At 38.9% G+C, this 23,190-nt stretch overlaps 1 protein-coding gene across 18 annotated transcripts in view; it reads left to right on the top strand.

The window, feature by feature from the left end:
- The window catches only part of KIAA1217 (KIAA1217 ortholog), a 230,086-nt gene that overhangs the window by 110,056 nt on the left and 96,840 nt on the right, over positions 1–23,190 (top strand). For 7 of the 18 annotated variants that reach the window (XM_068171457.1, XM_068171418.1, XM_068171425.1 and 4 more), the window contains exon 3: positions 14,621–14,701. The exons of 9 other annotated variants lie outside the window; for them this stretch is intronic. In XM_068171457.1, coding sequence (XP_068027558.1) covers positions 14,621–14,701 — 81 coding nt within the window. Of the gene's footprint in view, positions 1–14,620; positions 14,702–15,542; positions 15,730–23,190 lie in introns of those variants that run through there. 2 more of the 18 variants (XM_068171520.1, XM_068171503.1) reach the window with 2 other exon arrangements.

The raw sequence follows: 23,190 nt of genomic DNA on the forward strand, positions 1-23,190 counted from the left end.
TGGCAGCCTCGCTCCTTGTCACAGGGGTCTGTGGGAAAGCACAAGTCACCAGATGCATGTGACACGTTCGCTTTGCATGGCTGCACAGTATTGTAGAGGTAAGACATGGCCATAAGAATCACCAGTTGGAGAAAACAGAGGGAAGAATATGAAGGTAACAGTGAGTGATGAAAATACAGATCTAAAACCTGGAACACAAAATATACAGAAGAAATCCCCTGAACATTTGACACCACCAGCTGTGCCTCCACCTACTTAGAGGCTTCTTGTGAGGGCTCTGACTCTGTTTTTGTTTGTTTGTTTTCAATGCTAGAAATTCACAGAGATTTACTGCAGAATTGTTCAGCATGACTTAGGCTAGCAGAATTTAACTGCTTGACTAGTGTGAGACCTCTTTGTCAGAAACAAAGCAAAACTCTAAGCAAAGCCTGGGAATGGAGGGCATTATTTTTTTATTCTCCATGGCATGAAACTAATAATTAATAGTTAACACCATTTTGAGGACTCTTTGTTTCAGAAGTCAGACTGTTAAAGGTACTTATTTTCAGAGTTCCAAGCTTTTGTTTGCAGTTGATAGAAATACAACATTAGTGCTTTAGAGTTCACATCAGCTCTGTGCCAATGAATTTGACTATATGAATAGCTGACTTCTTCCTTCCAGCAAAGCATGTTCTTCTCAGTAAGCATTTTTGTGTGCTCCTCTGCACCACTCCAGTTAACAGAAGAAAATCAAGAAAAGAAATGATAATCTGAAACATAGTTGGCAAACCTTTTATACTTTCATACTGAAATATGCTTCTTTTGCCAGTAAGTTTACTAAAATTCAAATTTTTTTGAAAATACAGTGCCTTAGGAAAGCTGTAGTACTTGCCAGGGAGGTCATATTTACTAACCAGAAAATAGTATATGGAAAAGGGATGAAGCATGGTCTGTTGCTTTAGAAGTTATTCTTTGAATTGGCCAATTTTCAATGGTAAGAAGTCTAGAAGGATTCTATCCCATTTCTGCCTCCTAGATTTTTTTTCCCCAATCACTGATAAAGATTTTGTGTGAGGTTTCTGTTTTGCCAACAGACAAAAGAAATATAAATTATCTCTGGGTTTTTTCTTAATTCTAATGAGTTAAGCCTAGTCTAGAAAGAATATGCACATAATGGAGAGATGCAATTTGGACATTTACTTTGCTGTTAATACAGGATGTTGTGAAATAGCAGATTCAGGCATTAGGAATGCAGCACTCTGAGGTGGCAGGTTGTGACTCTACCTGCAGCAATTTGCATAGCATTTTTTGCAGGTCTTTATCAGTTTACTTTTATTGCTATTTCACTTCCCACGATAAAGAAGTGGAAGACCCCCTTGTGGCAAAGAAACCTTTGCAAATTACAATGACCAAAGGAAGAGTTGCCCTTCCTGATCCCACTATTCCATACCCACCAGGAAGATTTTTCAGTTTACATAGTTATTGGCCTTCTTTGTGGTCTCATCAGTTTTGACTGTGGAAGAGATGTACTTTGTCTTACCCCAAAAGATCAGATACTTTGAAGAATTTGTCAAGTGTTTTAATATCTTGTGATACTCTTCTAAAATACTGCTTTATTATTGCTTTTAGGCAAAAAGGCAAATACTAAAAGCACTCGGAAAAGATCATATTCTTAAGATGTATGTGAAGGCTAGGTAAGGTCAATCAGATGTTCCTAGTTATGTCCCATTGATGGTTTGTGGCAGTCTAGAGACAGAGAGACCTGGCTCTTCACATGTGACTGACTTTTCTCCTCCTAGCATGCAAATCCAGTGAAGCTCAGTGTATCCCATAGATTGCCATAGATTTTTCACCTATAACACATCCCAACGGTCGGTGCAGCAGTGCCTGCAAGTGTAGCTGAGATGCCATCACAGGGGCAGGACTGGAAGAGCTCCTGTGCTGTGGCCAGGAGGTCCTTGTTTCGCTTGGTGATCTGCCCAGCACCAGCATGAATCAGGTAGCTTGAAAAAAAGCAAAAGTGCTGCTTGGGGATTTGCCCTCAGTATTGAGCATGGGCAGCTCTACAGGTGACACCAGGCTGTGTGTCAGGAGGTTGTGTGGCTGGAGCTCCCACTGCTTGGTGCTCCTTCAGACTGCCCAGTGTGGGGCAATTTAGGAGAGGTCTGCAGCCACCTTATCTGAGTCATAACATGGCTTTTATGGCCTCTACTTCAAGGAGCCAAGGATGTTCAAAGTGGCTGATAGCTGCTCGTCTTTATCATCCCTACAGCCAAAACCAGGCATTTCCCACCTATTAATGTGAGGTCCAGAGTTTGAGAGCTCATCTGAAAATCAGTTTGTTCACCTTGTGAAGGTTAACATTTGGTAGGGCTTTTCTTGTTTGTTTGCTTGCTTGCTTGGAGTATATATTTGACAAAGTAACAGGAGTTTGCAAACTCTTCTGCCTGTTTCTTGGGCCATGTTATCACATCTGTCTCAGTCCTTGCACAATAAATGGTGCATCTGGAGTTACAGACTTTAATAAGCTGGTATCTGTTGTAGATCCCCAGAAGAAAGGTCTCAAAGGGTGAGTACTGTTTTGTTCCCTCTTCCCCTCTCCCCATTTCAAATGCTATCTAATAAGGATTCTTTCTAGACCGTATGTTATCGTTATTTGTCTAATATTTACCAAGCCAGAAAAAGAGGGCTGCACAGTCTCACAGTAGTTTTTGTTCAGTTTCCTTTAGGTATTTCATGCAAACAAGACAGGCAGGTTCTGTTAACTCAATTGAATTAGAATTGTCTACAGAATGCTTTTGAAAACATGTGTGAGGTTTTTTGTACTCTTAGGCCACACAAACATATTTTTTTAAATTTTCATTTGCTTTTCAGAAAAAAAAAAAGACAAGAATATCTAGTTAATTTAGAAACATACTTTTCTGGATGATGGGTTTTTTCCTTCATATTTTTCTACTGTCTGCCTTTCTCTCATTCCTCTTGGGAGAGCAATTTCTGTTTTCCTTCAGCTCCACAGAAGCTATCTTTGTAAAGGTCAGCATGAGCAATACTGTTGGGGAGCTCTATGCACTATGATTAGTGAAACCTTTACTAAAGAAGGGTCTGTCTTTTCAATGGAAAAATGCATTTTTATAGATTTTTAGGCCATTAATTTATAAATCTTGTAAGTTGATATTGACTCATCTCTATGTTCTGTAAATAGCTACATTCATTTAAACTTCAGACCTTTGAGTTCTGAAATTCAGCAAAATGCTGTCCTAACATTTATTACCATTTAATACCTAAAATTCCTCTTTGAGAAATCTCTTAAAAGCTTTCAGTTCTCCAGACAAGGGAGCTTTAAATGAAATTTATAAGAAAAAGTAATAGATATTGGGAAAGAATCTAAACCATTACTTACAGCATCAACAAACCGTCCCTCAGTTCACATTCTGAAGAGGTCTGTGAAATCATCAATTTCTTGAAATACACCAGTGAATCAGAAGAGACATCTAAGTATTGCTGCTACTGGGTTCTTTTGTTATGCCCTACTTTCTTCTCTTAGAGCTCTGGCAGAAAGATATGTGACATAAATTTATCTACTAATAGCTCTGAAAGAATCAAATTATTATTTCTTTTTAGAATTCAGTGTTCCTTCAGAAAAACTAAATATCTTATTTCTTTCAGCATTGTTGTACAACTTGCACCCTTGCCTTATTGGACACTATTGAAATTACTGGCCATTTATTCAGTTCCTGAGATAAATAGAACTGAAAGCTCAGTCAATGCATGTCAGGGCAGATATGATCAACCACTAGATTTTTTTTTTCCACTTGGTTTTCTTACTACCTAACCTTCAGTGAACTCCCTGCAACATCTGCTTTCACAGAATTCTCCTTAGTCCACCTTCATTGTCAGACTGGGTTTTCTGTTTGACTTTTAGAAATAGAGAAATAATGATACTTCTGATAATTTCAATAACTAGAGAAAAATGATTGAGGATGGGAACTCTTTTAAGAGGGTTAAAAGGATAATAGAGTAACACTATCAGTGTGAATGGAAGTCTTGAATATGTTCATGTCTTCATAAGAACTAAGTATTTCCTTTTGAGTTCATCAAATCAGAGTACCTCTTCAATTTTGAATTACTTTAGCCCAGAACCTTCAGGTTAAGAAAAAAAGTTTCTCATTCTCTCTTCTGCAGCAACCAAATATAAAATCCCATAGTATGGAATATTTGTCATCCAACTATTATCTCCCATATAAACTATCTTTGCATCTCCTTTCTGAGTGGATCTAATAAGATCTATGTTTTCTAGCTGGTCAGCCTGGATATTATTTCTGGGAACAGCAATGCCTGTCATCACTTTTTGTTGTGAACAGCATGCTGAATAGGATAGTACTGCTGAGTATCTCAGGGTCACGATTTCTCTCAATCAGAATTGATACAAGTGCAAGCAGAAGGTAATCTCTTGAAGACACTGAAGGGAAAATATGCACCTCTGCATATTTTCCTTCAGTGTCCTCAAGAGTGTGGAGATGCACACTTAGATGCTGTAAGCTACCATCACAGAGTTTTCCTTGCTAACACCTGTATCAGAGAATAGAAGGCCTTGATATATAAACAATATACATTTCACTGCTGTTTGAAGAAACAAGTTATATTTCCATCTAAAAAAGCAGACAAATGAAGGATGAGGAACAGAGACCAAAACAAAAGTAAGTATTGCTCCATGGCCAAAATAGGAATTGTTTTATATTTTCCAAGATAACACCAAGACAGACAGCAAACACCGGACAGGAGCAAAGCTACAATGGAATATCTGTAGAATCTATGAACACATTTATTTTCACAAGATTAGGCACCTTCACCCATGTTCAAACACATCTTAGAAAACCACTGCCAGTATGTTCTGCTTTTTAAGTCCTACAGAATGACCTGTTGAAAAGCAATTTAGTCTCAGATTCCTTCAAGAACAATACATAAGAGTCCATTCTTTCTTCACTTTGAATCTTTCAAATCTCTTTTTGAGGCTTAAAGACGCTTAAAGATGATAACCTGTAGGGATGCCTGTAGTAAAAAACATCCCATGAGCTTCTGTGGAGTCAGGATTTCCTTTGCGTGCATACCTAGAACTCATGCGATGTGCCCTCAACAGTATCAGTAAACGGGCTAATGGATAAACTCAAGTACAAACCTACATTATGTTCTGCTACAGTATCTATTGGCTATTGGAGTCTGTGCCATGTCATTAGAAGAAACTGAGACAGTTTTTTTCAAATATTTGTGCATACCCTTTTTTGTTTGAACAGATAACATTTTCTTTTGCTGAATTTAGAAGAGGGAAGGCACTGAATAATGTGAGGTCATTGAATAGCCACAAAAGACCAGAAGAAGCTATGTACTGCTCATCTGGTTTTGTATACTAAAGTTTACTTAATTTCAAAGTTTTAAGATTTGATTTAGTAAATTTTCAGCAGTTCTAAGGATACTGTGTTCTAAAATGTGTGTATGGACTCAAAGGAAACTAAATCATGAAAGAGAAAATTCAAATGTACATAGTCCCATCACTGCACCTCTCTCTGAAATGCAGAAAAGATACCTATTGGCTCATACTAATCATGGAATGGTTTGGGTTGGAAGGGACCTTAAAGATCATCTGGTTCCAGCCCCCTACCATGGGTAGGGATACTTTCCACTAGAGTAGGTTGCTCAGAGCTTCATTGAATCTGTCCTTGAAGCCATTCAGGGATATTAGGCTTGTTTTCTCCTAACTTTTGATACTTTGTCATTTAGGAGTGATGATAGCACTGTAGCTAGAAAGGTTTTTGGGGAACAAAGGTGTTCTATGTAAAGATCCCAACTTGTGAAATGTTTAAGCACCTGAGGTGAAGATATGCTCAATACAGTTAAATGAGATTTTAGAAAGACATTTCTCTTTACAGCACATAAGAATACAGAATTGCACATTCTGTTCTGCGTGAATGTGTTAGATCCCCTCCCCCAGGTTGTCCTCAGGGAAAAAAACCTAAACTCTATTGCAGATTATTATCCACTGGTGAACCCCTTACAAGCTGAAAACCATTTTATATACTGTAGATTCTTTTCAGTTTTAGAGCCCTGTGTCGGCTTGTGAACAATGGTGACATCAACTCTTGGAATCCAACTCTAGTTTTATTCCCTGTTCTGTAAAGTTTATAAAGCCAGTAGCATTTGTCTTTGTTTCCAAATAGGATATATTTAAACTGACATATCTGATGGGCTGATGTTATGGTTTTTTTATTATTGAGTTTACATTGTATGCCTCAAATGTGAGAAGATAATTTTAAGAAGAAAATTTTGAAGTACATAATAAAATGTATTGCAATGAGGACTTCTGAACAATATATAGTATTTAACTATCTATATATAAATCTGAAAATTAAATTAATATGTAAATATCCTTATCAATGAAAACTTAAAGTGTTGCTTTACAACAGTGATGTCACAATAAATTTGCACAGCCTAAAGTTGGCTGGAGATAATTAGCCCCTAGCATCATAGCAGTGATATCTGATTGCATAAAAAATGGGAATCTCTTGGGACCTTGCAGAATCTCACTGTTTGTATATAACATTATATGTACTTGATATTTATCTGTCTCACTTATATGAGATAACTGATATTATGAGATAGTAAGACTGACTTATTCTCCTGGATTCCACTCGAATTACCCTCTAACTATTCAACTGTAAGCTGGTGTATGCTGCACAAAGGCATTTCTGAGCTCATAGCTCTCTTGTGTTCATATACACAACTTTTGTAGATGACAAGTATGTGTTTAAGAAAGGGTGATAAATTCAGTTAATCATAAACAGGTAGGCTTTTTATGTTTGATGTTGTAGTTCAAAGTTTTAGGTGTTCTAAGGGAAAATGTAGGAGACTGAGCTTAGCAAAACCTTCCTACTGTGCTAAGACAGTGATCCTTACAAGAGGTTAAGAGCAAACTTAATGTGGTGTATAAATGTAATACTTTTCTGTAGCAGTTTTCCCTGCAGTGTGCTGGAAACTGTTCATGAGTTAATTATTGCAGAAGCCATGTAAGGTAAAAAGGTACTGTGAGTTCTATTGTATATGGTGGGCCAAGGACAGGAAAAGTGGTTTTATAACTGAAATGGGAACCAAAGCTTGTTAACTCTCAGACCATAGAAAGCTAGGATTGGATCAAAGTTATTCACCCATTTCTCTGTGGTCAAGGGAATTCTAATTCTAATTAAATTTCCTAAGAATGCTTTAGTATATTGAGAAATACTTGGTAAAACTTGCCAAAATCTGAGGTTGCCACTGCAGTTCTCCATTGATTTTTCTTACCCAGGTTACCCTTGATGAGTGTTCTCTAAATTGTTTCTGCTCTACAACGTCCTTTCTTAAAAGAAATTAAGAGCTTTGAAGAATATAAATAAAGTAGGTTTTGTTTTTTCATAAAAGCTGAGCAGAAAAGCAGGCCACTGGGTGCAGACCCATGCATCCTGACAGGCAGGTACTCTACTGCATAAACTCCTTCCTAAAGTTGTCCAGGGCAGTAGTTAAAATGGTGGTTCTTGGTTGAGACCATCACTTGGAGTTGTGGGCTTTAAGTTATTAGCAAACTTGTCCATTAAAGTTGTTTTGTCTTCTGGAGGTACACAGAAAAAAGGTGGAACAAAATGTTTGCAGATAATTTTTGTTTATACTGTCTTCTGAGTAAATACCTTTTTTTTATTATTCTTTTGGGGTGGGGGAACAACTCCTGTTACCTTATAATTTTGAATGGAAAGTAATTCAAATTTTTACTATTTTGAGTAGTTTTTATAAGGTTTAAATGGATGAGCAGATCACAGCCTAAAAAATTAGGTACATTTAATCAATACTGAAGGCCAAAATGAAGTCCATAAGCAAGAACTTATTAAAGAAACATTACAATTAAGTCTGAGCAATGAAAGATGACAAGTCCATGAATTTTTCTGCATTTCAGAGGATGTTGTTCTCAGTAGACCATCAGTTGTTCTTGCATACACCATACTGTGCTTTTCAGCGATGGTTGTTGTATGAATAACCAGGTCAGCCAGTTGTTTAAATAAAGCTGGGAGAAAAATACCACAGAAAAAATGAGAGAGAGAAACAGCTATGTTCTTTAAACATCACATTTTCTCTATTATTCTTACTTTTCAAAATACCGGAGACAGCTAATGAAAATCTTTTCCTTCTTAGGTCATCATTGTTTCTTTATTTCTTCATAAAGATTTATAATATTTTGTTGTTTACCTTCAGCAATCTATTGTGATTCCAAGAAGACATGATTATGATAGGAGGAAGGGAGGAATAAGAGGGGAGATACACTGTTAGAAACCAAAATACTGCATTTGTCTAATTTTCCCAATTTCCAACAGTGGGACAAATACAGAAAAATTGTAAACAATATTCTTGATAGTTACTTAGTAAAGTTTAGTCTCTGAATCCATATTTAAATTGTTGGCTGTCTCAGATATTACATGTCAGTTGCTGAAAACTCCCAATTGAACCACTAACTGAAAATTGATCTATTTCATGCAAATCTTACCAGAATTAGTAGGAGGCACAGGGAGGTATCTCCTTGAAAAGTCATAAGCCTCATTAGGCAGCCAAGTTTGAGATCTTCAGCCAATGTTTTTTCAGTTTTCCAGGTCTGTACAATGGAGGCTTTTTGCATACAGAATTTTGCATCAAAAAGGACTGATTAAAGTTCAGGTTCATGGATTCAAATCAGGTTCAGATTACCTCAGAGAAATTAGGACCAGTCATCATATTTTCTTCAGCCTGCACCAAGTAGTCTGGGTGTGTATGTTGCACTGCAGAGTGATATTTAAATTCTGTAGTGGGGGACAGAGTAATCATAAATACAGGAATAATATCTTTTATGTATTGTCTTGGTTACTTTTATGTAAAATGTGGAAAGAGTAGAGTCTGATAAGCCCCCACCACTGTAGGTGCTAGGGCCCAAGAGCAACCAACCAATCTGTTATTGCCTAACTTCACTGATGAAAAGAGTCTCATGGATTTCTTCTATGATTATTCCTAATTGTATATTTAATTATATACTTCAAGCACAAAGCCAAGACTGAAATATACAATACTCTGCAGGCTCTTGCTTAAAAACCACTAGACTTAAAAGTCATCTAAGGTGAACAAGAAGTTACATTTTCCTTTGCTATTGTACGGGAACTGGAGTACAGATACAATACTGTATTTATGTTGAGGCAGTGCAAAAATAAGATGTTTCAACACAGCAACTCTACATAGGTGGAGGGACAAGAAAATGGAGAAGGCTATATGACCCTGGAGAAATTTTGAACCTCCTGAATACCAGACTATTTTTCACTTTAAAGGTGTAAATATTTTATATCTCTGAAAAAGTATAATTTGGACTGAATTCCCTTGAGATTTTTTTTTCTCATTCCGGGTGTTTGCTTTTAAAATTTACTATATATATTATATGAAATTATATAAAATAATAGGTTTAATCCTCACTAAAATGAAACACAAGTTTTTAGCTATTTTTTACAAGAACTGTGAGGAAGATGAAATCAATGATGAAGAGATGACCCTTATTTTTTGTTGTTGTTGTTTGGAAATCAAAACCAAAATAGTTTGCCTGGTTAACATATGTCATTTTCAGTTGCATGTTCAATGAGTTTGAGCCAAAGTGTGTATGCAGCTTGAGGGATATTTAGATGTAGAGTGTCCTGGAAAATGTAAATCTTGAAACGTAAGAAGCCATAATGTTTTGTGCAGACCTCTTCCTTTGCTATCTCTCTGAGTGCATTCCTGGTTTGAATTTTGGACTTTTTTTGTTCCCATGCTTCCTTTAGAACCATTTGTCATTGGCCATCAGCACGTGTGTCAACCCTCACCCCCACAGTTGTTTAAGCGCTGTCCTGTAGATCGCCTGCAGTTGATTCTTTACATTGACTGGATTTTCATGTGATAAAAGAGTTCACCCTCTCCCTTCTTTGGCAGATACTTGTGTGCTTAACATTTCTGTTGGAAGAACCTCTTTGGCCTGATCCCAGCTGAGTTACTATCCTCACTTTTTCCCATCACAGCATTGCTGAGAAACACCATTTTCTTGCATCCTCCCCACAAAACCATTACGCACAGGAAATAGGCAGTTGATCCTAATTTCCTTCCTTCAGTTTCAAGCTGTTTTAGAGGACTTATGAGTCAGCATCTCATTTAGTTGTATATCATCATCTACATACTCATCTCAAGCCCTTTGTGATCTCATTATCATTTCCCTGCAGCTTCAGCTGATTGCACGTCTCTGCAGGATTTCACCCAGAGACTGTAAACCTAAGGAATACGAATTGTCATCCTAATGTCCTGGGGTCCCGGCTTCGCCCCCCTCTGCTTCATTCTGTACTCCTGCGTTTCTCTGGTTTTAGCTGCTTTTTTTCTCAACAACAGTGTCATCTTCCTGGGTGACCCATGATAAATGGAATGTGTTTAATGTATTCTGCTTTTGTAAGGACTTCCCTTTTGAATTCCATCAGAAGCATAAATCAAGGGCATATTACACAGACCAAAAAAAAGGGGAAAACTTAAAATGCTCCTCTTTTGCAGTACTGCCAGTGAAAAGGCATTTCAGCTTGTATGTCACTGCCAGCCAGAACAGCAGTGCTGCATTCCTTCGGAGGGAGCACATTGTGCTCCTAACACCCTTCTGTGACATTATTTCAGACTGACTCAGAGGGACAGATGTCTCCTACTAAATCATCAACACAAATGTCTCAAGCATCTGTGTTTTCCTCTGGAGACTTAGAATTTCAGTGTTCAACAGGTCTGATCCTGCTTAAAATGGTGAATACGTTCCTTTGATCTGCTTAGCAAGCAGATCCCACAAGGCAGACTTGCAGTTCATTCACCCTTGTTTTGAGGGCCCTGGGATAATGACTAATACAGTCAGTCAGCCTCAGGGTATTAATCCTTGTCCTCCCTAAGCTGCTGCATATTCCTTTGGGCACTACCTTACAAGTGGTATTCACCAGACTTTTCTTATATCTTGGTTTGATGATATTCAGCACATTCCTGGAAAATTTTGCTTTCCTCCTATGACTCTTAGCCTTCTACATCCTTTTCCAGAGCCACCACTTGTTCCATTTAGGTTTAAAGTTCAAAAGCAACATGTTTTGCAGCTGTTTCCTTTGTCTCTGGTACTCTTCTCATTACAATGATGTCTGGCTCCCACAATTTTTCTCAAATGTAACACCTCTTCCTGCCCATACCTGCCAGTAGTGACACTCTGCAACTGTTTCTTAGTTGTGTGTTGTGTTCTGGCCCCAGCTTCTATTCTTCTTGGCCTCAAGTATTTTCCACCTTTTTCCAGAGAAAACTACTTATGCTCTTTTGTTGATTTTTTATGTATTACTTTTATATGTCCATCTGCCTGTATTAATCTGTTTCTTTGCATGCCAGTCCAACATGTACCAACATTGGTACCTCTTGTATTCTACTTGCTTCCACAACTCATAAAAACGTAATACTAGTTTCAACAGGAGCCTCTGTGCTCTGAGGATATTTGATTAATAGAACATGGAAATCCCAGTCTTTTTTCCATCTCATTGGGAATTGACAGGCCCACCTTTCACAGGTTTTCCTTGCACTGCTTGAGCTAGTCAAGTAATGCTCATTCAAGCCAGCTAAGGATCTACACTCATAGATGAAAATGAAATCACAGGCTTTGTACAGCTCCATTTAGGAGAAGGCATGGGATCCTATCTGCTGGCCAGCAGAGGTTGCTCAGAGCACACTAGTTGTGTTCTGCACTCGACAGTTCTTTATGTCTTAGTAAGTCAAGTCCAGGGTTTTTTAATCTTCTATGGCATTTGCTCCCATATCCCGTTTCTTTCCTCATGCTGGGTATTTGTTTTGATGCCTCATCTTTCTGGAACAATGACAGATTTGGTGAGGGAAGCAGAAGACAGGAGATTGTCCCAGAAACCTGTCCCTGGAATCGAGAGATCGCAGCCCTTGCTCTATTTGGAAATTGCAAAGCTCTCCTTGGATTCATTTCCCATCATTGTGGACTATATATAACCATATGCATGCTGATAGATGGAAAAAAATACTCCTCCTCTACAATCTAGAAGTAAAGGAAAAAAGAGATCATTATTGGTTTCCATCTTTAAATACCCCTGAGGTTAGTGGAGTGCTGATGAAGGCATCAGTGTGGTGTTGAGTTTGGATAGAAATGCAGACAGTTAAGAAATATTTTGGAAAGATCCAAAGGAAGCCATGCTTCAGGTTTGGATTCAGACCCAAATGTCTTCAAATTTCATTCATAATAAGGTCTTTACGTGGGCTGCAGTAATGGTCTTAATTATATTTCTCCCACACTGGCATGTCTGGATATCTGAAGTTTGCTACACAACACTGTGGACACCTTGTTAGTCTCCTGGTGCTGCCTTATGCAGGAGTAGAAGAAGGCTCCTGCTGCACTGCTGTTGTGGTTCTGGATTTGTGTGTGGTTCTTTTTTTCCTGCAAGGCTGTGTTTATTCAGAAAGCACTAGCTCCTAATCCAGCAGCATATCCATATGATTTCAAATAAATTCCTACAGAAGGAAGGAGAGACTTCTGGATCTAAGGTGGACTCATTTTACGTGTTTTAACTGCATATCTTTGTTTATCTACTTGCTTTAAAATAAATACTGTATTGTGGTGAGAGGAGGAGCAGAGTTAGGGATTTCCTTGGATTGAGGGTGAGAAGTGTTGCAGGGTTCCTCAAGCATCCTCATTTCCTTACCCACCCTTAGGTCAGAATTGATGTTTCACTTCTTTTGGAACTAGGAAAGTCCAGAGAAAAGTGACACAATTGTAATTCTCCATGAGGTGACAAGGTTTGAGGAAACTAAGTAGCTCAAGTTGATCCTATGCAATAGCTTTAGGAAGAGTGACTGTTGAACACTTTTAATGCTGCCATTGGGCAGAGTAATGTCCCTTCTGAGGTGTGGTCTTGATGTGTAATGATGCCTGAATGTCAAGCAAACATGCAGGATGATTTTTTTTTTCCCTTTGAAGTCTTGTGTGTTTGGCATTGAGAAGGGAATTGGTCTTACACAATCCTTTTCTTTTTTTTTTTTTTTTTTTTTTTTTTTTTTTTCTTTTTTTTTTTTTTTTCTTTTTAAAGAGAATTGCTTAATAAAAGCCAAGGAGGGTTTCTCAGGTTTGCATATGTGGGATGGTAACATTATAAAAACATGAAAAACCCCAATACAGTTTCAGTATTACCGAGACATTAGCAACAGACTGTTTTGTCTTTGTGGTTTGGAACTGGAATGTTTCCAGTTGTTGCCGGAAGGCTCCATTTAATTTGTACTGTGTTTGCATAAATAGCTTATTTGTAAAAATCACATTTTACTTGAACAATTCTAAATTATGCAATTATCATAGGGAGAAAAATGATCTATTGTTCTCTTTAAAATAAAATGGTACTGCCCTTCCAGGGTATCCAATGGACAAAAGCATGAAAAATCACAGTATACTTATAAGTTGCTTATCTCATCCCCAGAATCAGCTCTCACATGCTCATATCCTCTGGGTTTGTAAAATTCAAAAGATTTTTTGAATTACTCTCTTAATTGTGATGTTGGCATTATAATTACTTGTTAAATAAGATTCTTTAACAATGACGTCCTTGTTGTCAAAGCAGTTGCATTTCTTTGCCTGGTATGAATAGCTGCATGTTCTGAACTGGGAGGCAGCAACTGTGGGAGCCTGACTCTGTTGAAGGAGGAATTGATTGCTTAGAGAAGGTTTTTTAGAGCACTCTACAAAAATCTCCTTTACCCACAGGCAAATGAAGATTAGGAAAAATACAGGACATCCACCTCTGTGAACTCAAACAGCAGTAGGCAATTTCCCCTCCAATTAGCATCTCGTTCATGTGTTGGAGGAAAAAAATGGTTGGGTTTTTTGGCCCTTAAACCCCTTTTAGCAAATTCTCACATTCTGTAGGGTTCAAGATCAGAGGTAGAAGAGTAAAGAGAGATGTGATTGGCAAAGACTTTTTATTCATACCATAGTTTCTCTTGTTCTTTTTTAGGTTGTGGTTACTCATGAGTTACACAGTATTTCTAAGTTTTGCTTGAAGGATTCCATGTCCCTGTAGTAAGTGTGAAATGAACACAAAAGTGTAATGACTGCTGCTAACTCCAGCCAAGAGTTGTATCATTCTCAGGAAGAAATGTTTTGTTATTTGTCAGTTATGGTTTATACATCCATATATATATATATGTACATGCATGTATATATATATATATATATATATATATATATATATGAATCTCTATGGCTCAGCTTTCAGCCATTAACTCTTATATTAGAACATTGTTTGTTTCTTTGACATCCAACCACATGTAGCACATCTGAACTGAGTCCAGCAAGAGTTCTGAGAATATTGCATATTAAGTATTGATAGAGCGTATTGTTCTCTGCCACATGTGCATTTCCTTCATTGTTTTTCAATGTTTCTCTTCTCTTTTCTTCCTTTATTCAGTATACTTTCAGTATGTACACAATATTCTTTTTAAATTTCTATTGTTCTCCTTTTTCTTTTCCTGTTAACAATTATCTCTCCCCCTCCCCTTCTTTTCTCTCTTTGATCCACAGGTTTTGCAGTGCATGTTGGTCTCCCTTCATTCAGAACTTGACATTCAAAGGTACATGATGAAAATTGAATCCTCTCAGAGAGTTAGTACTGTACTTTCTTTTTTCTGCACTCTGCTGTGAATTGAGTTTGTTACCCTTTAATTGTGTGTGTCTTGCTTCACAACTAAAATTCTCAAATAAATATGAATCTGCATGCTTTGTCTCTCTGTATTTCACAGCAATGAAATATTATGCATATAGATTAATTGTATATGGGAGTGTGATGCATGTGCGTCCTCTGACAATTTTTTAAATCCTGACTTTTTCTTTAATGGCATGAGAGACATGAAGCTCTTGTATTAGATGCTCTGAAAACCACCAAAATTCAGTGGGAGATCCTTCATAAGTAAGTGATTACTAAACACTATCCCAATTCCAGCTTTATATTTATTTTATATACACAGGTGGAACTGGCTTAGGTGGTAAAACTCTTGCTGCAAAATTAAGGACAGCTCTGTGGGCAAAACAGTAAATTTTTTTGTATTGAACATGCAAAAAAATCTTAGTTCTGCAACTTGCAGAATTATCTTATATGCAGAGTGTACCTCTGAAGTCACCTGTATCTCACCTTTCATCCTGTTGAGCTTCTCTTCCATTTCTAGACGGCTTCTAACACCATACAGAATGGATAGCTACACCACCTATCTTTTTTCCCCCCAGGGAGCCAGTGAATGTGTACAGGCCTTGTAGATACACAGGTAAAAGGTGCCTCCGCGTGGTTTCTGCCGCAGTCAAGAGCGCAATCATAAAAGCCCCAAATAGCGCGCGGTGGGAGCCAGGAGGGAGGACTCGGAGCGGGCGGAGCGGCAGCGGCTCATTTGCACCTGATTTGTGTTTCCCCTCTCAGGATTTAAGGAGGCCAATAAACGTGGGACCAGGGAAGGGCGGGAGAGGCTGAGGTGTGGAGGGTAGGAAGGATTTTCCTTCCTTCGCCAAGGTGGCCTCGAGGGAGGGAAAAAGAAGCACAAGAGCAAGGTGACAAGTTGGGAGAGAGGAACAGCAGAAGCTTCTTCAGCCTCTCTCCTGCGGCAGCCCCCTAACTCTCCCAGGTGCCAGAGCAACAAGCTCTAGTAAGTGCTTCAACACGTTTGCTTCCAGGAGCAGAGGCTGAAAACAAGTCATTGGCGTGGGTGTGCTGCCGCCGGCCGCAGCGCTGCCGTCCCGGGCCATTGTTCTGCGGGGGGCTGGCAGCCGCAGCCTGCCGCCGGCCTCGCTGCCGCTCGCCGGCCCTCCTGCCCATGGGGCTTTTTTTCGGGGGTTTTTAAAACAGCATGCTAATGCAGAGAGCCTTCTCAGCTTGCAGAAACACCGAAGAACAGGTTTTTCCAGGATCGCTGCACGGTGCTCCCTTGCTTTGCGAAACAGACACCACAGAAACAGACCCTCCTCCCGTTTTCCTTAGGGATGTGTGTGGGAGGAACAGGGATGGGTAAATAATCTTCTTGAATCAGAACTCACTATCCCCTAGGTACATTTAGGCATCTGGTATATATTCTTAGTCGTCGTCGTCGTCCCCCCCCCCCCCCCTTAGTTTTTGCATGTGGTTTTAAGCATGTAAAGCTCTTTCCCCTTTAATCAGCATAATGACCGTTTTTGTTTAAATCATCCTTTTTAATCTTCACAGTTCTCATGGCGATTTGGGGGATTGTGTAGGTAGGAGTTACTTCACCCACTGCTGATGAAACGCAGCCATCTCCTGGATGAACAAAGGGTCGTGCTGGGTTGTGAATACTTCACAGTAGAGTTTTTCAGGAGGGAAAAGAAAAATCGCTTTCAACTGAAACTGCCATAAGGTCTTAATTAAGACAAATGCTGATGTCCAGGCTGGAATTTATGGATAACTTATTTAAACAAAGTAATAATAAACTGAAGCTGTGATGCAAGAATATGACAGAGAATATGAAAGATGAAATTTTGGTCTGAGGAAAATTAATGGACCCATAGAAGAAGTCTTGGCAGGGAAAAATAGTGACTCGTGGTTTTTTTAATTTGACTCTCATGTGTGGATAAATTCTTCACATGATGAAGGAGTAGAATAAAGCAGAGAGAGAAATTATTTTCCAAGGTTTCTTTCATTAAGTATGACTTTTGCTTTTTATTAGCGAGTGACTAATAGTTTTCTCTGTTGTTTTACTTCACTTTCTACCATCAAATCTCAGGTGTTTGTAGAAAAAGAAAACCTTGGATTTGGACAGAAACATACTGTGAAATATTTTTACACTTTAACGTGGATGGCTTGGGGTTTTATGATATTACACATATTCCAAAGAGATGCCACAGCATGTTGCATATTTCAGTCTGGACTTGTCTGGACCAATTAAGCTGCTCTTAGACGGGCTGTTGGGTTCCTTAGGGCAGCATTTTCAAATGCAAGTTCCTGCAATTAAACATCTGAATAAGAGGTCTGGCAGCATAAGTGCTGAGCACCTACAGCTTTTATTGCTCCTAATGAATATCTTTACTATAGACACACAGCTTTCTTGAAAAACAGGTTTCAATTTATCTTGGTGCTTACAGTTAAAAAAAAAAAAAAAGTTGGAAAATGTTGGTTTATGTTAGTAATTTATAACAGAGTTTTGTGAAAAACTTTTTTTGCTTACTCTGGGGATCAACCAGCTGAAAAGCAAGCCATGGCCTTGCCAAGGGGGAGCAGCCTGTGGATATCCTGCTCGGTGATTCACAGTACTCAGGATTAAAAGAAATGAGTTTTGGCAGCTTGCCACAGCAGGGAGCATGCAGCTGGCCACCAACAGGAGCTAGCAAGGCTCGTGGGAAAACGTGCGGATTTTTAGGATGATTTGAATATCATTACAACCTAAAAATATGGCAGATAAACTCTGTCACATCATTAGACATGTTTTTTTTTTTCCTCTAGGTGGAAGAAACTGGGGTCAGCATCAGTGAATACAGAGTAGTAGATAAAGATCTTGTCATCAGCAGAGAGGAGTTTTACCTTCAAATAAATTCACTAAATTGAGTAAGATGTCCACTCGTTGGAGCATCCAGACCCTGTCACAGTGACGGGTGGCTGTGACTGAGCATTACTGGTGCTGATGACTGAGTTGTCTTCCCCTCCTTCTCACTCACCATGGGAGGGAGGAGGAATGCTTTCTTTTACCTTACTTGGCAAAGTTCTTCTGGGTCTGTTTCCTCCCTTTCTCAAAGCATGTGAAGATCCGCTCTGGGGCAGTACCGCAGGTTCACAGTACACCAAATTCATTGCTTTGCTCAATGACCGCACGGCAGGTGGCATGGGGAGGGCTCTGTGACTTGTGCTCTGCTGGCATCGCTCCTCTGTGAGTATGGCGAGCTCAGGCTGCCCTCGGGACCACCGGCGGCAGGAGGCGGCCGGCAGTGCTGCAGAGAAGGGGCAGCATCCAGCGCAGAACATGCCTCCAAGCCAAGGAGGCTCCAGGCAAGTGGGGTACCTTGCTTCAGTGCTAGGGTGGTGGGCAACCATGGCTCAGGCATTTCTCCTTATCAAAGAGGAAATAATTCTGGCTATTCATACAATAGAAATCCATATTGCCACCAAACTGAGATGCTTGTGAGAAATAACTGGTTTTGTAACTCGTTGTTGTTGATTCAACAGAAAATAGTGAAAAGTTTGGGCTTGAAATAGAGAAATGAAAGCTAGAGACGTGTTAGTCCACGAGCAGGCATTAGGGAAGAGTATAACTAACACCTACAGGATCTGTATGTGGGCAAGTGAGCAGCTGCCCTCCCACTCTCTTCAGCTTTGGAGAACACAGATGCTGGCATGTGCCTGCTCCTGGCATGGTACCATTTCCAGCTGATGGCATCCCAAAGAAAGATGCCATAGGTTTTTACATCTTGTAATGGTGGAAAAGCACCAAAAGCACACAAGTGAGTTTGTCATGAGAGATGGTTTAATGTTGCATTCAGCTGCAGAGTCATCTCCCCACCCCCAGCTCCCCCACTGAGACAGAGTATCCAAATACATCAGTTGCACAGAGATAGTATGAACTTTAGTTTATACAGACTTGTATAAGCATTTAACATTTCTGAGAAAGTGCTATGGAGAAATATGGAAAATGCTTAAAACCGAGATAATATGGGTAGTATTTGCTTTCTCTTCAACAGTAACGTGTCACTCGTAGCATGTCCAGACAAGTAAAATGCTGTTGTTGCATTAATATGGAAACCCAGACTCTGAATCTGTGGAAAAAGCAGATCCATCCTTCAGACAACAACAATGTGACACAAATGTGGTGAAGTACTGTTGCAGTAGTAAGAATTCATGTGCTGTGGCAATACTTCAGAGTTAATAAACTCGTCATACATTAAACACTGCCAATTTGCAGTCTGTCACATATCCTGTATCCATCTTTGGCACATGTCATAGGATAAGTAGTTTACTTGAAGGTCAAGAAGAGTAGGCTTCCATTTTTCTACCAATTTTTCCTCTCTGTTTGAAATGTCAAGAAGACTCTTAAATGTGGAGGGAGGGGGGCTGCCTGTGCTATGTTCGTTAGAGTACATGATTGGAAAAATGTATTTTACTACCTCTGTTTTATTTTTTGGTGCCTTTGTTTACCATTTGTACATTGCCAGGAGTGCTAGCAACTTCTAAGATATGCAAAATTATTCTCCTTAATAGATACATTTCTGTCAAGATAAGGGCTAAACAAGCTCTTGGAGACAAGAAATAAAAAGCAGGAATTGATCGAGAGATGAAATTAAAACTTACTTTGGGTTGTGCAATTTTTTTTCTGAGTTCTATTTTGCCTATGGAAATGTGTGAAGCAAATTTGCAGGAGAAAGGAAAAGAGAGAAAAAAGGTTTCTGTTATATAGATTAGTATAAAAAATAACTGGAAATGAGCATAGAAGAACACTATGAAAAACAGAAACATAAAACCGGCTAGAACAAAAGCATGAGAGGATTAGTGCGGACAAATGTGTGCAGAGGACCAGAGGCAGAGGCATGCAGAGTACTTGATGAAAATCCCTGCTACTCTATGACTGCCCATTGCATTGGCATCTCTGCAGTATCTCACTTTTTGTTATTCAGGTACTTTCAGGCTTTATTCCTAATTATTCGCAATTTTACTTCATTTAAAGAGCCTTGTACTTTTTTTCTTTATTTTTTCTGAGTCAGTGAAAGGACTAAAGCAGATGTATTGAAAGTGCATTCTTTCGCCAAGCTGTAGCAGGCAGATGTCTGTCATGAGGCATGATTAACTACAGTTTTAATTCTTTGTCAAATTCCAAGAGTGGTTGAAAGATACTGGATCTTCTGTAATTGCTAGCTCCATGCGCTATACTTAAATATATACCCTGAAAAGGTTACAAGGGTTTATACTTGTGAATAAAATAGTGTATCCTAAATAAAAGAGTCGTCAAAAACACTGTGTAATTACATGTAAGTTTGCACCAGAATTGTCCATCCCTATTTTGGCCTATCTTTTCTGATGATTTTGTAACTCAGAACTAGCACAGACAGTATCTTTTATCAGAGAAGTCCTTAAGGAGGGTCAGCTCTACTCAGCTGGGTGAAAGATGAACCCTGTTGCACAAAGAAACATTCAGGGGAGTGCCTCCTAACATACAGCTTAGGGGGAAAGACCATGGCTGACTGAGGAAATGTAACCTTACTGGTCTTGGCAGAGGGAGGAGAGAGACCTGCTGCCTCCTTCTGAACCTCCTTCTGTTTTCTGGCACTTATCCCCGAGGTGGCTTGGAATGTGCCAGCATTTCCTTGAGTTTGTCTGCCTCTGTGGAGTCTCTATTTACACATGTTAATTTTGGATAATGCTGTTCCTTAGTGGGTATATCTTGCATTTTCTTCTCTGTTAGATATTTCAGGGTTTTTTGCTACAGCACCATTCTGACTCACATAGCAGGAGTCTAGACTATGACTCTAGTTGGGTCCTCTGTTGGGTCCTGAAACATTGACTATTGGGGTCAACATTTATTTTGTGCAAGTTTGTATTGTGTGCTAGTTCCTGAAAAGTCCTTAAAATGACACTTGCTGAAGTATTATTTTAAGCATTTTAATATTAATGAACATTCAGCGGAAAAAAAATATATGGCATTACTTATTAAGTATTTATTTGACATTTGTCTTATTTTTCTTATCTGATATTAGAATCAACATCCTGAATAATTATTACAGGGTTGGACCATGCTGAAGGTTTCTGCACTGCTTTCTTCAAAAATCTTGACAAATACTTGTAGCTACAGCTCTGTAATGGTTGCTGGCTCCTTCCCCACCGCGTGAGTTGGTTTTCCTAAGAAGTCATACCTAGGAATCCACTTGATTATTAAGTAGCCTCAAGCCTCATGCTTGTTGCCAATAACAAAAATGCTTTCCTATCAAATCTGCGCTCATATCTCTTTTGAATACCCACTGTTGTTGCTGAGTATGAAAATTTTTTAGAATCTGTTTAAAATTCAGAATCCTGGAATGTAATGTTTACAGAAGTTTAGCATGACAAATAACTTGAAGCCTTTCATAAACTTCATGTGTGTATTTGGTAGATCTGATTTATAGCTTGCATTGGCTTTATGTTTGTGTCACTCCACTTACTAGAGTGGAATTCCTATGGATTTGAGCTGGTGGATTAAGAGGAAGACTGGGCTTTGTATCTGAGCAGAATCCATGATGTGCCTCTGGATTGCTTCAGAAAGCTGCAGCATTGATGGTAGGAAACGAGGGCTGCTGAAAAAGGATCTTTTTTTGTGTGGTGGGTTGACCCTGGCTGAACACCAGCTACCCACCAAGCCACTCCATCCCCACTCCTCTGCTGGAATGCAGGGGAGAAAATAGGATGGAAAAATGTATTGGCTTCAGATAAATGCAGTTTAATAAAGAAAAAGCAAAGGCCACATGCGGAAGCAAAAGTAAACAAAGTATTCTCTATTCCCCATCAGCAGATGATGTCCAGGCTCTTCCCAGGAAGTGAGGTTTCAGGCTCCAGCACATGTAGCAGTTGCTCCATAGGACAAATGTGGTAACAAATGGTCCCTTTCCTTCTCCTTTTTCTTAGCTTTTATTGCTGAACAGTCATCAAGTGGTATGGAATATTCCTTTGGTCATTTTGGGTCAGCCCTTCTGACTATATCCTCTGCTAAGATCTTGCCCGCCCACAGCCTCCTGGGTGAGTGAGGGAATGTTGGAGAGAGTCTTTATGCTGTGCACTCCCTGCTCAACAGTAGCAGAAATAATGGTGTGTTATCAACACCTTTCTAGCCACCAAGACAAAGTACAGCACTATGAGGGTTGCTATGGAGAAAATTATCTCAGTTAGACCCAACAGATTTAGCTACAGTAATGACATCATGTCATATGTGAGGATCTGGGATGCTGCTTGTTAGGTCCTACAGCATTTCCCCAGGGACAGCCAAAGAAACACAGCATTGCTGAGGTTGGCTCCATCTGTGCATTCACAGGACACGCTGGGCAACTGCTCAGCTAAATCTGTGCCTGTTGACTTTGGTAATAAAGTGTCCCCTTACTGCTCAAATATACATCTGTTCATATTATGGATGAACAATAGACACACAACTGCATGTCTCAAATGACATTCGGTGATTATTTTGTTATAAATTGAAGAGAAAAAAATAAGCAAAAGCAAAACAAAACAACCTTGATCCATATTTTCATTTTATCAGTATATATTTGCTTTAAGAAACAAAAGCAATCTCATCCCAACAAACTCTGAAACTAAGGATCTTTGGGGTGTTTTTAATCCTGTTTCTTTTAGTCATGGTTTTCTAGAAAAGGAGAATTATATGCCTTCTAGCTCTCTATGAATGGATTTATACAGATAAGTTTTTAATCACTACAAGGAACTACAGAGCTGTAATGTCTTGGCTTGGTAATACTTCCGTGATATGGCTGCGTAAACAAAATACTTCAGCAGTGGTGGTTCGCGAGCCATTTTGGAAAGTTGAATGAAGAAGTACTGGCTTATCAGATTCTTTTCTGTGTTTGCAGGTCACTTGTCACCTCTGTAACTTTTCAGGCACAAGTCCTTGTATTTACAACCTGCAGCCTAGTGCTGACCATGTCAGAGGCACCTCAAAGCATACTTTAGAACAAATGTTGTTAGTTTAAGTCCTGCATAAAATTTAATGCTCTTGAACAATTTCATTGCAGGACATTGGATAGTACCTACTATTTTAATATTAGCATTTAGAAAGTGAGTAGTTCTGGAGGATTTACTTTCTTGTGAGGTATATCTAATAATTGTAATTTGTGAGCAACTGCACAACTTGGCAAGAACAGCCCTCTACAGACAGCCAATGAAAATGTAATAAAAGTTGAAGTCTTCATACATTCAAAGTCACATAAGGAATATTATGTGATGCTGAAATTACTTTTGCTCATTTCACTTGAAAAACCACTGAAAGAAACACATGAAAGCAAGATTAGTTAGCTTAGCTTTCCAGAAAGAATAATAATCTTTTTTGGATCTTGACAGCATCTTCAAAACTAGAGTTGAAGTTGATTTTGATACAGGGGATTTTTAACATAATAGCATCTGACCTTAAATAATAGGGGAG

Source organism: Anomalospiza imberbis, chromosome 1, assembly GCF_031753505.1.
Source record: "Anomalospiza imberbis isolate Cuckoo-Finch-1a 21T00152 chromosome 1, ASM3175350v1, whole genome shotgun sequence".
NCBI lineage: Eukaryota > Metazoa > Chordata > Aves > Passeriformes > Viduidae > Anomalospiza > Anomalospiza imberbis.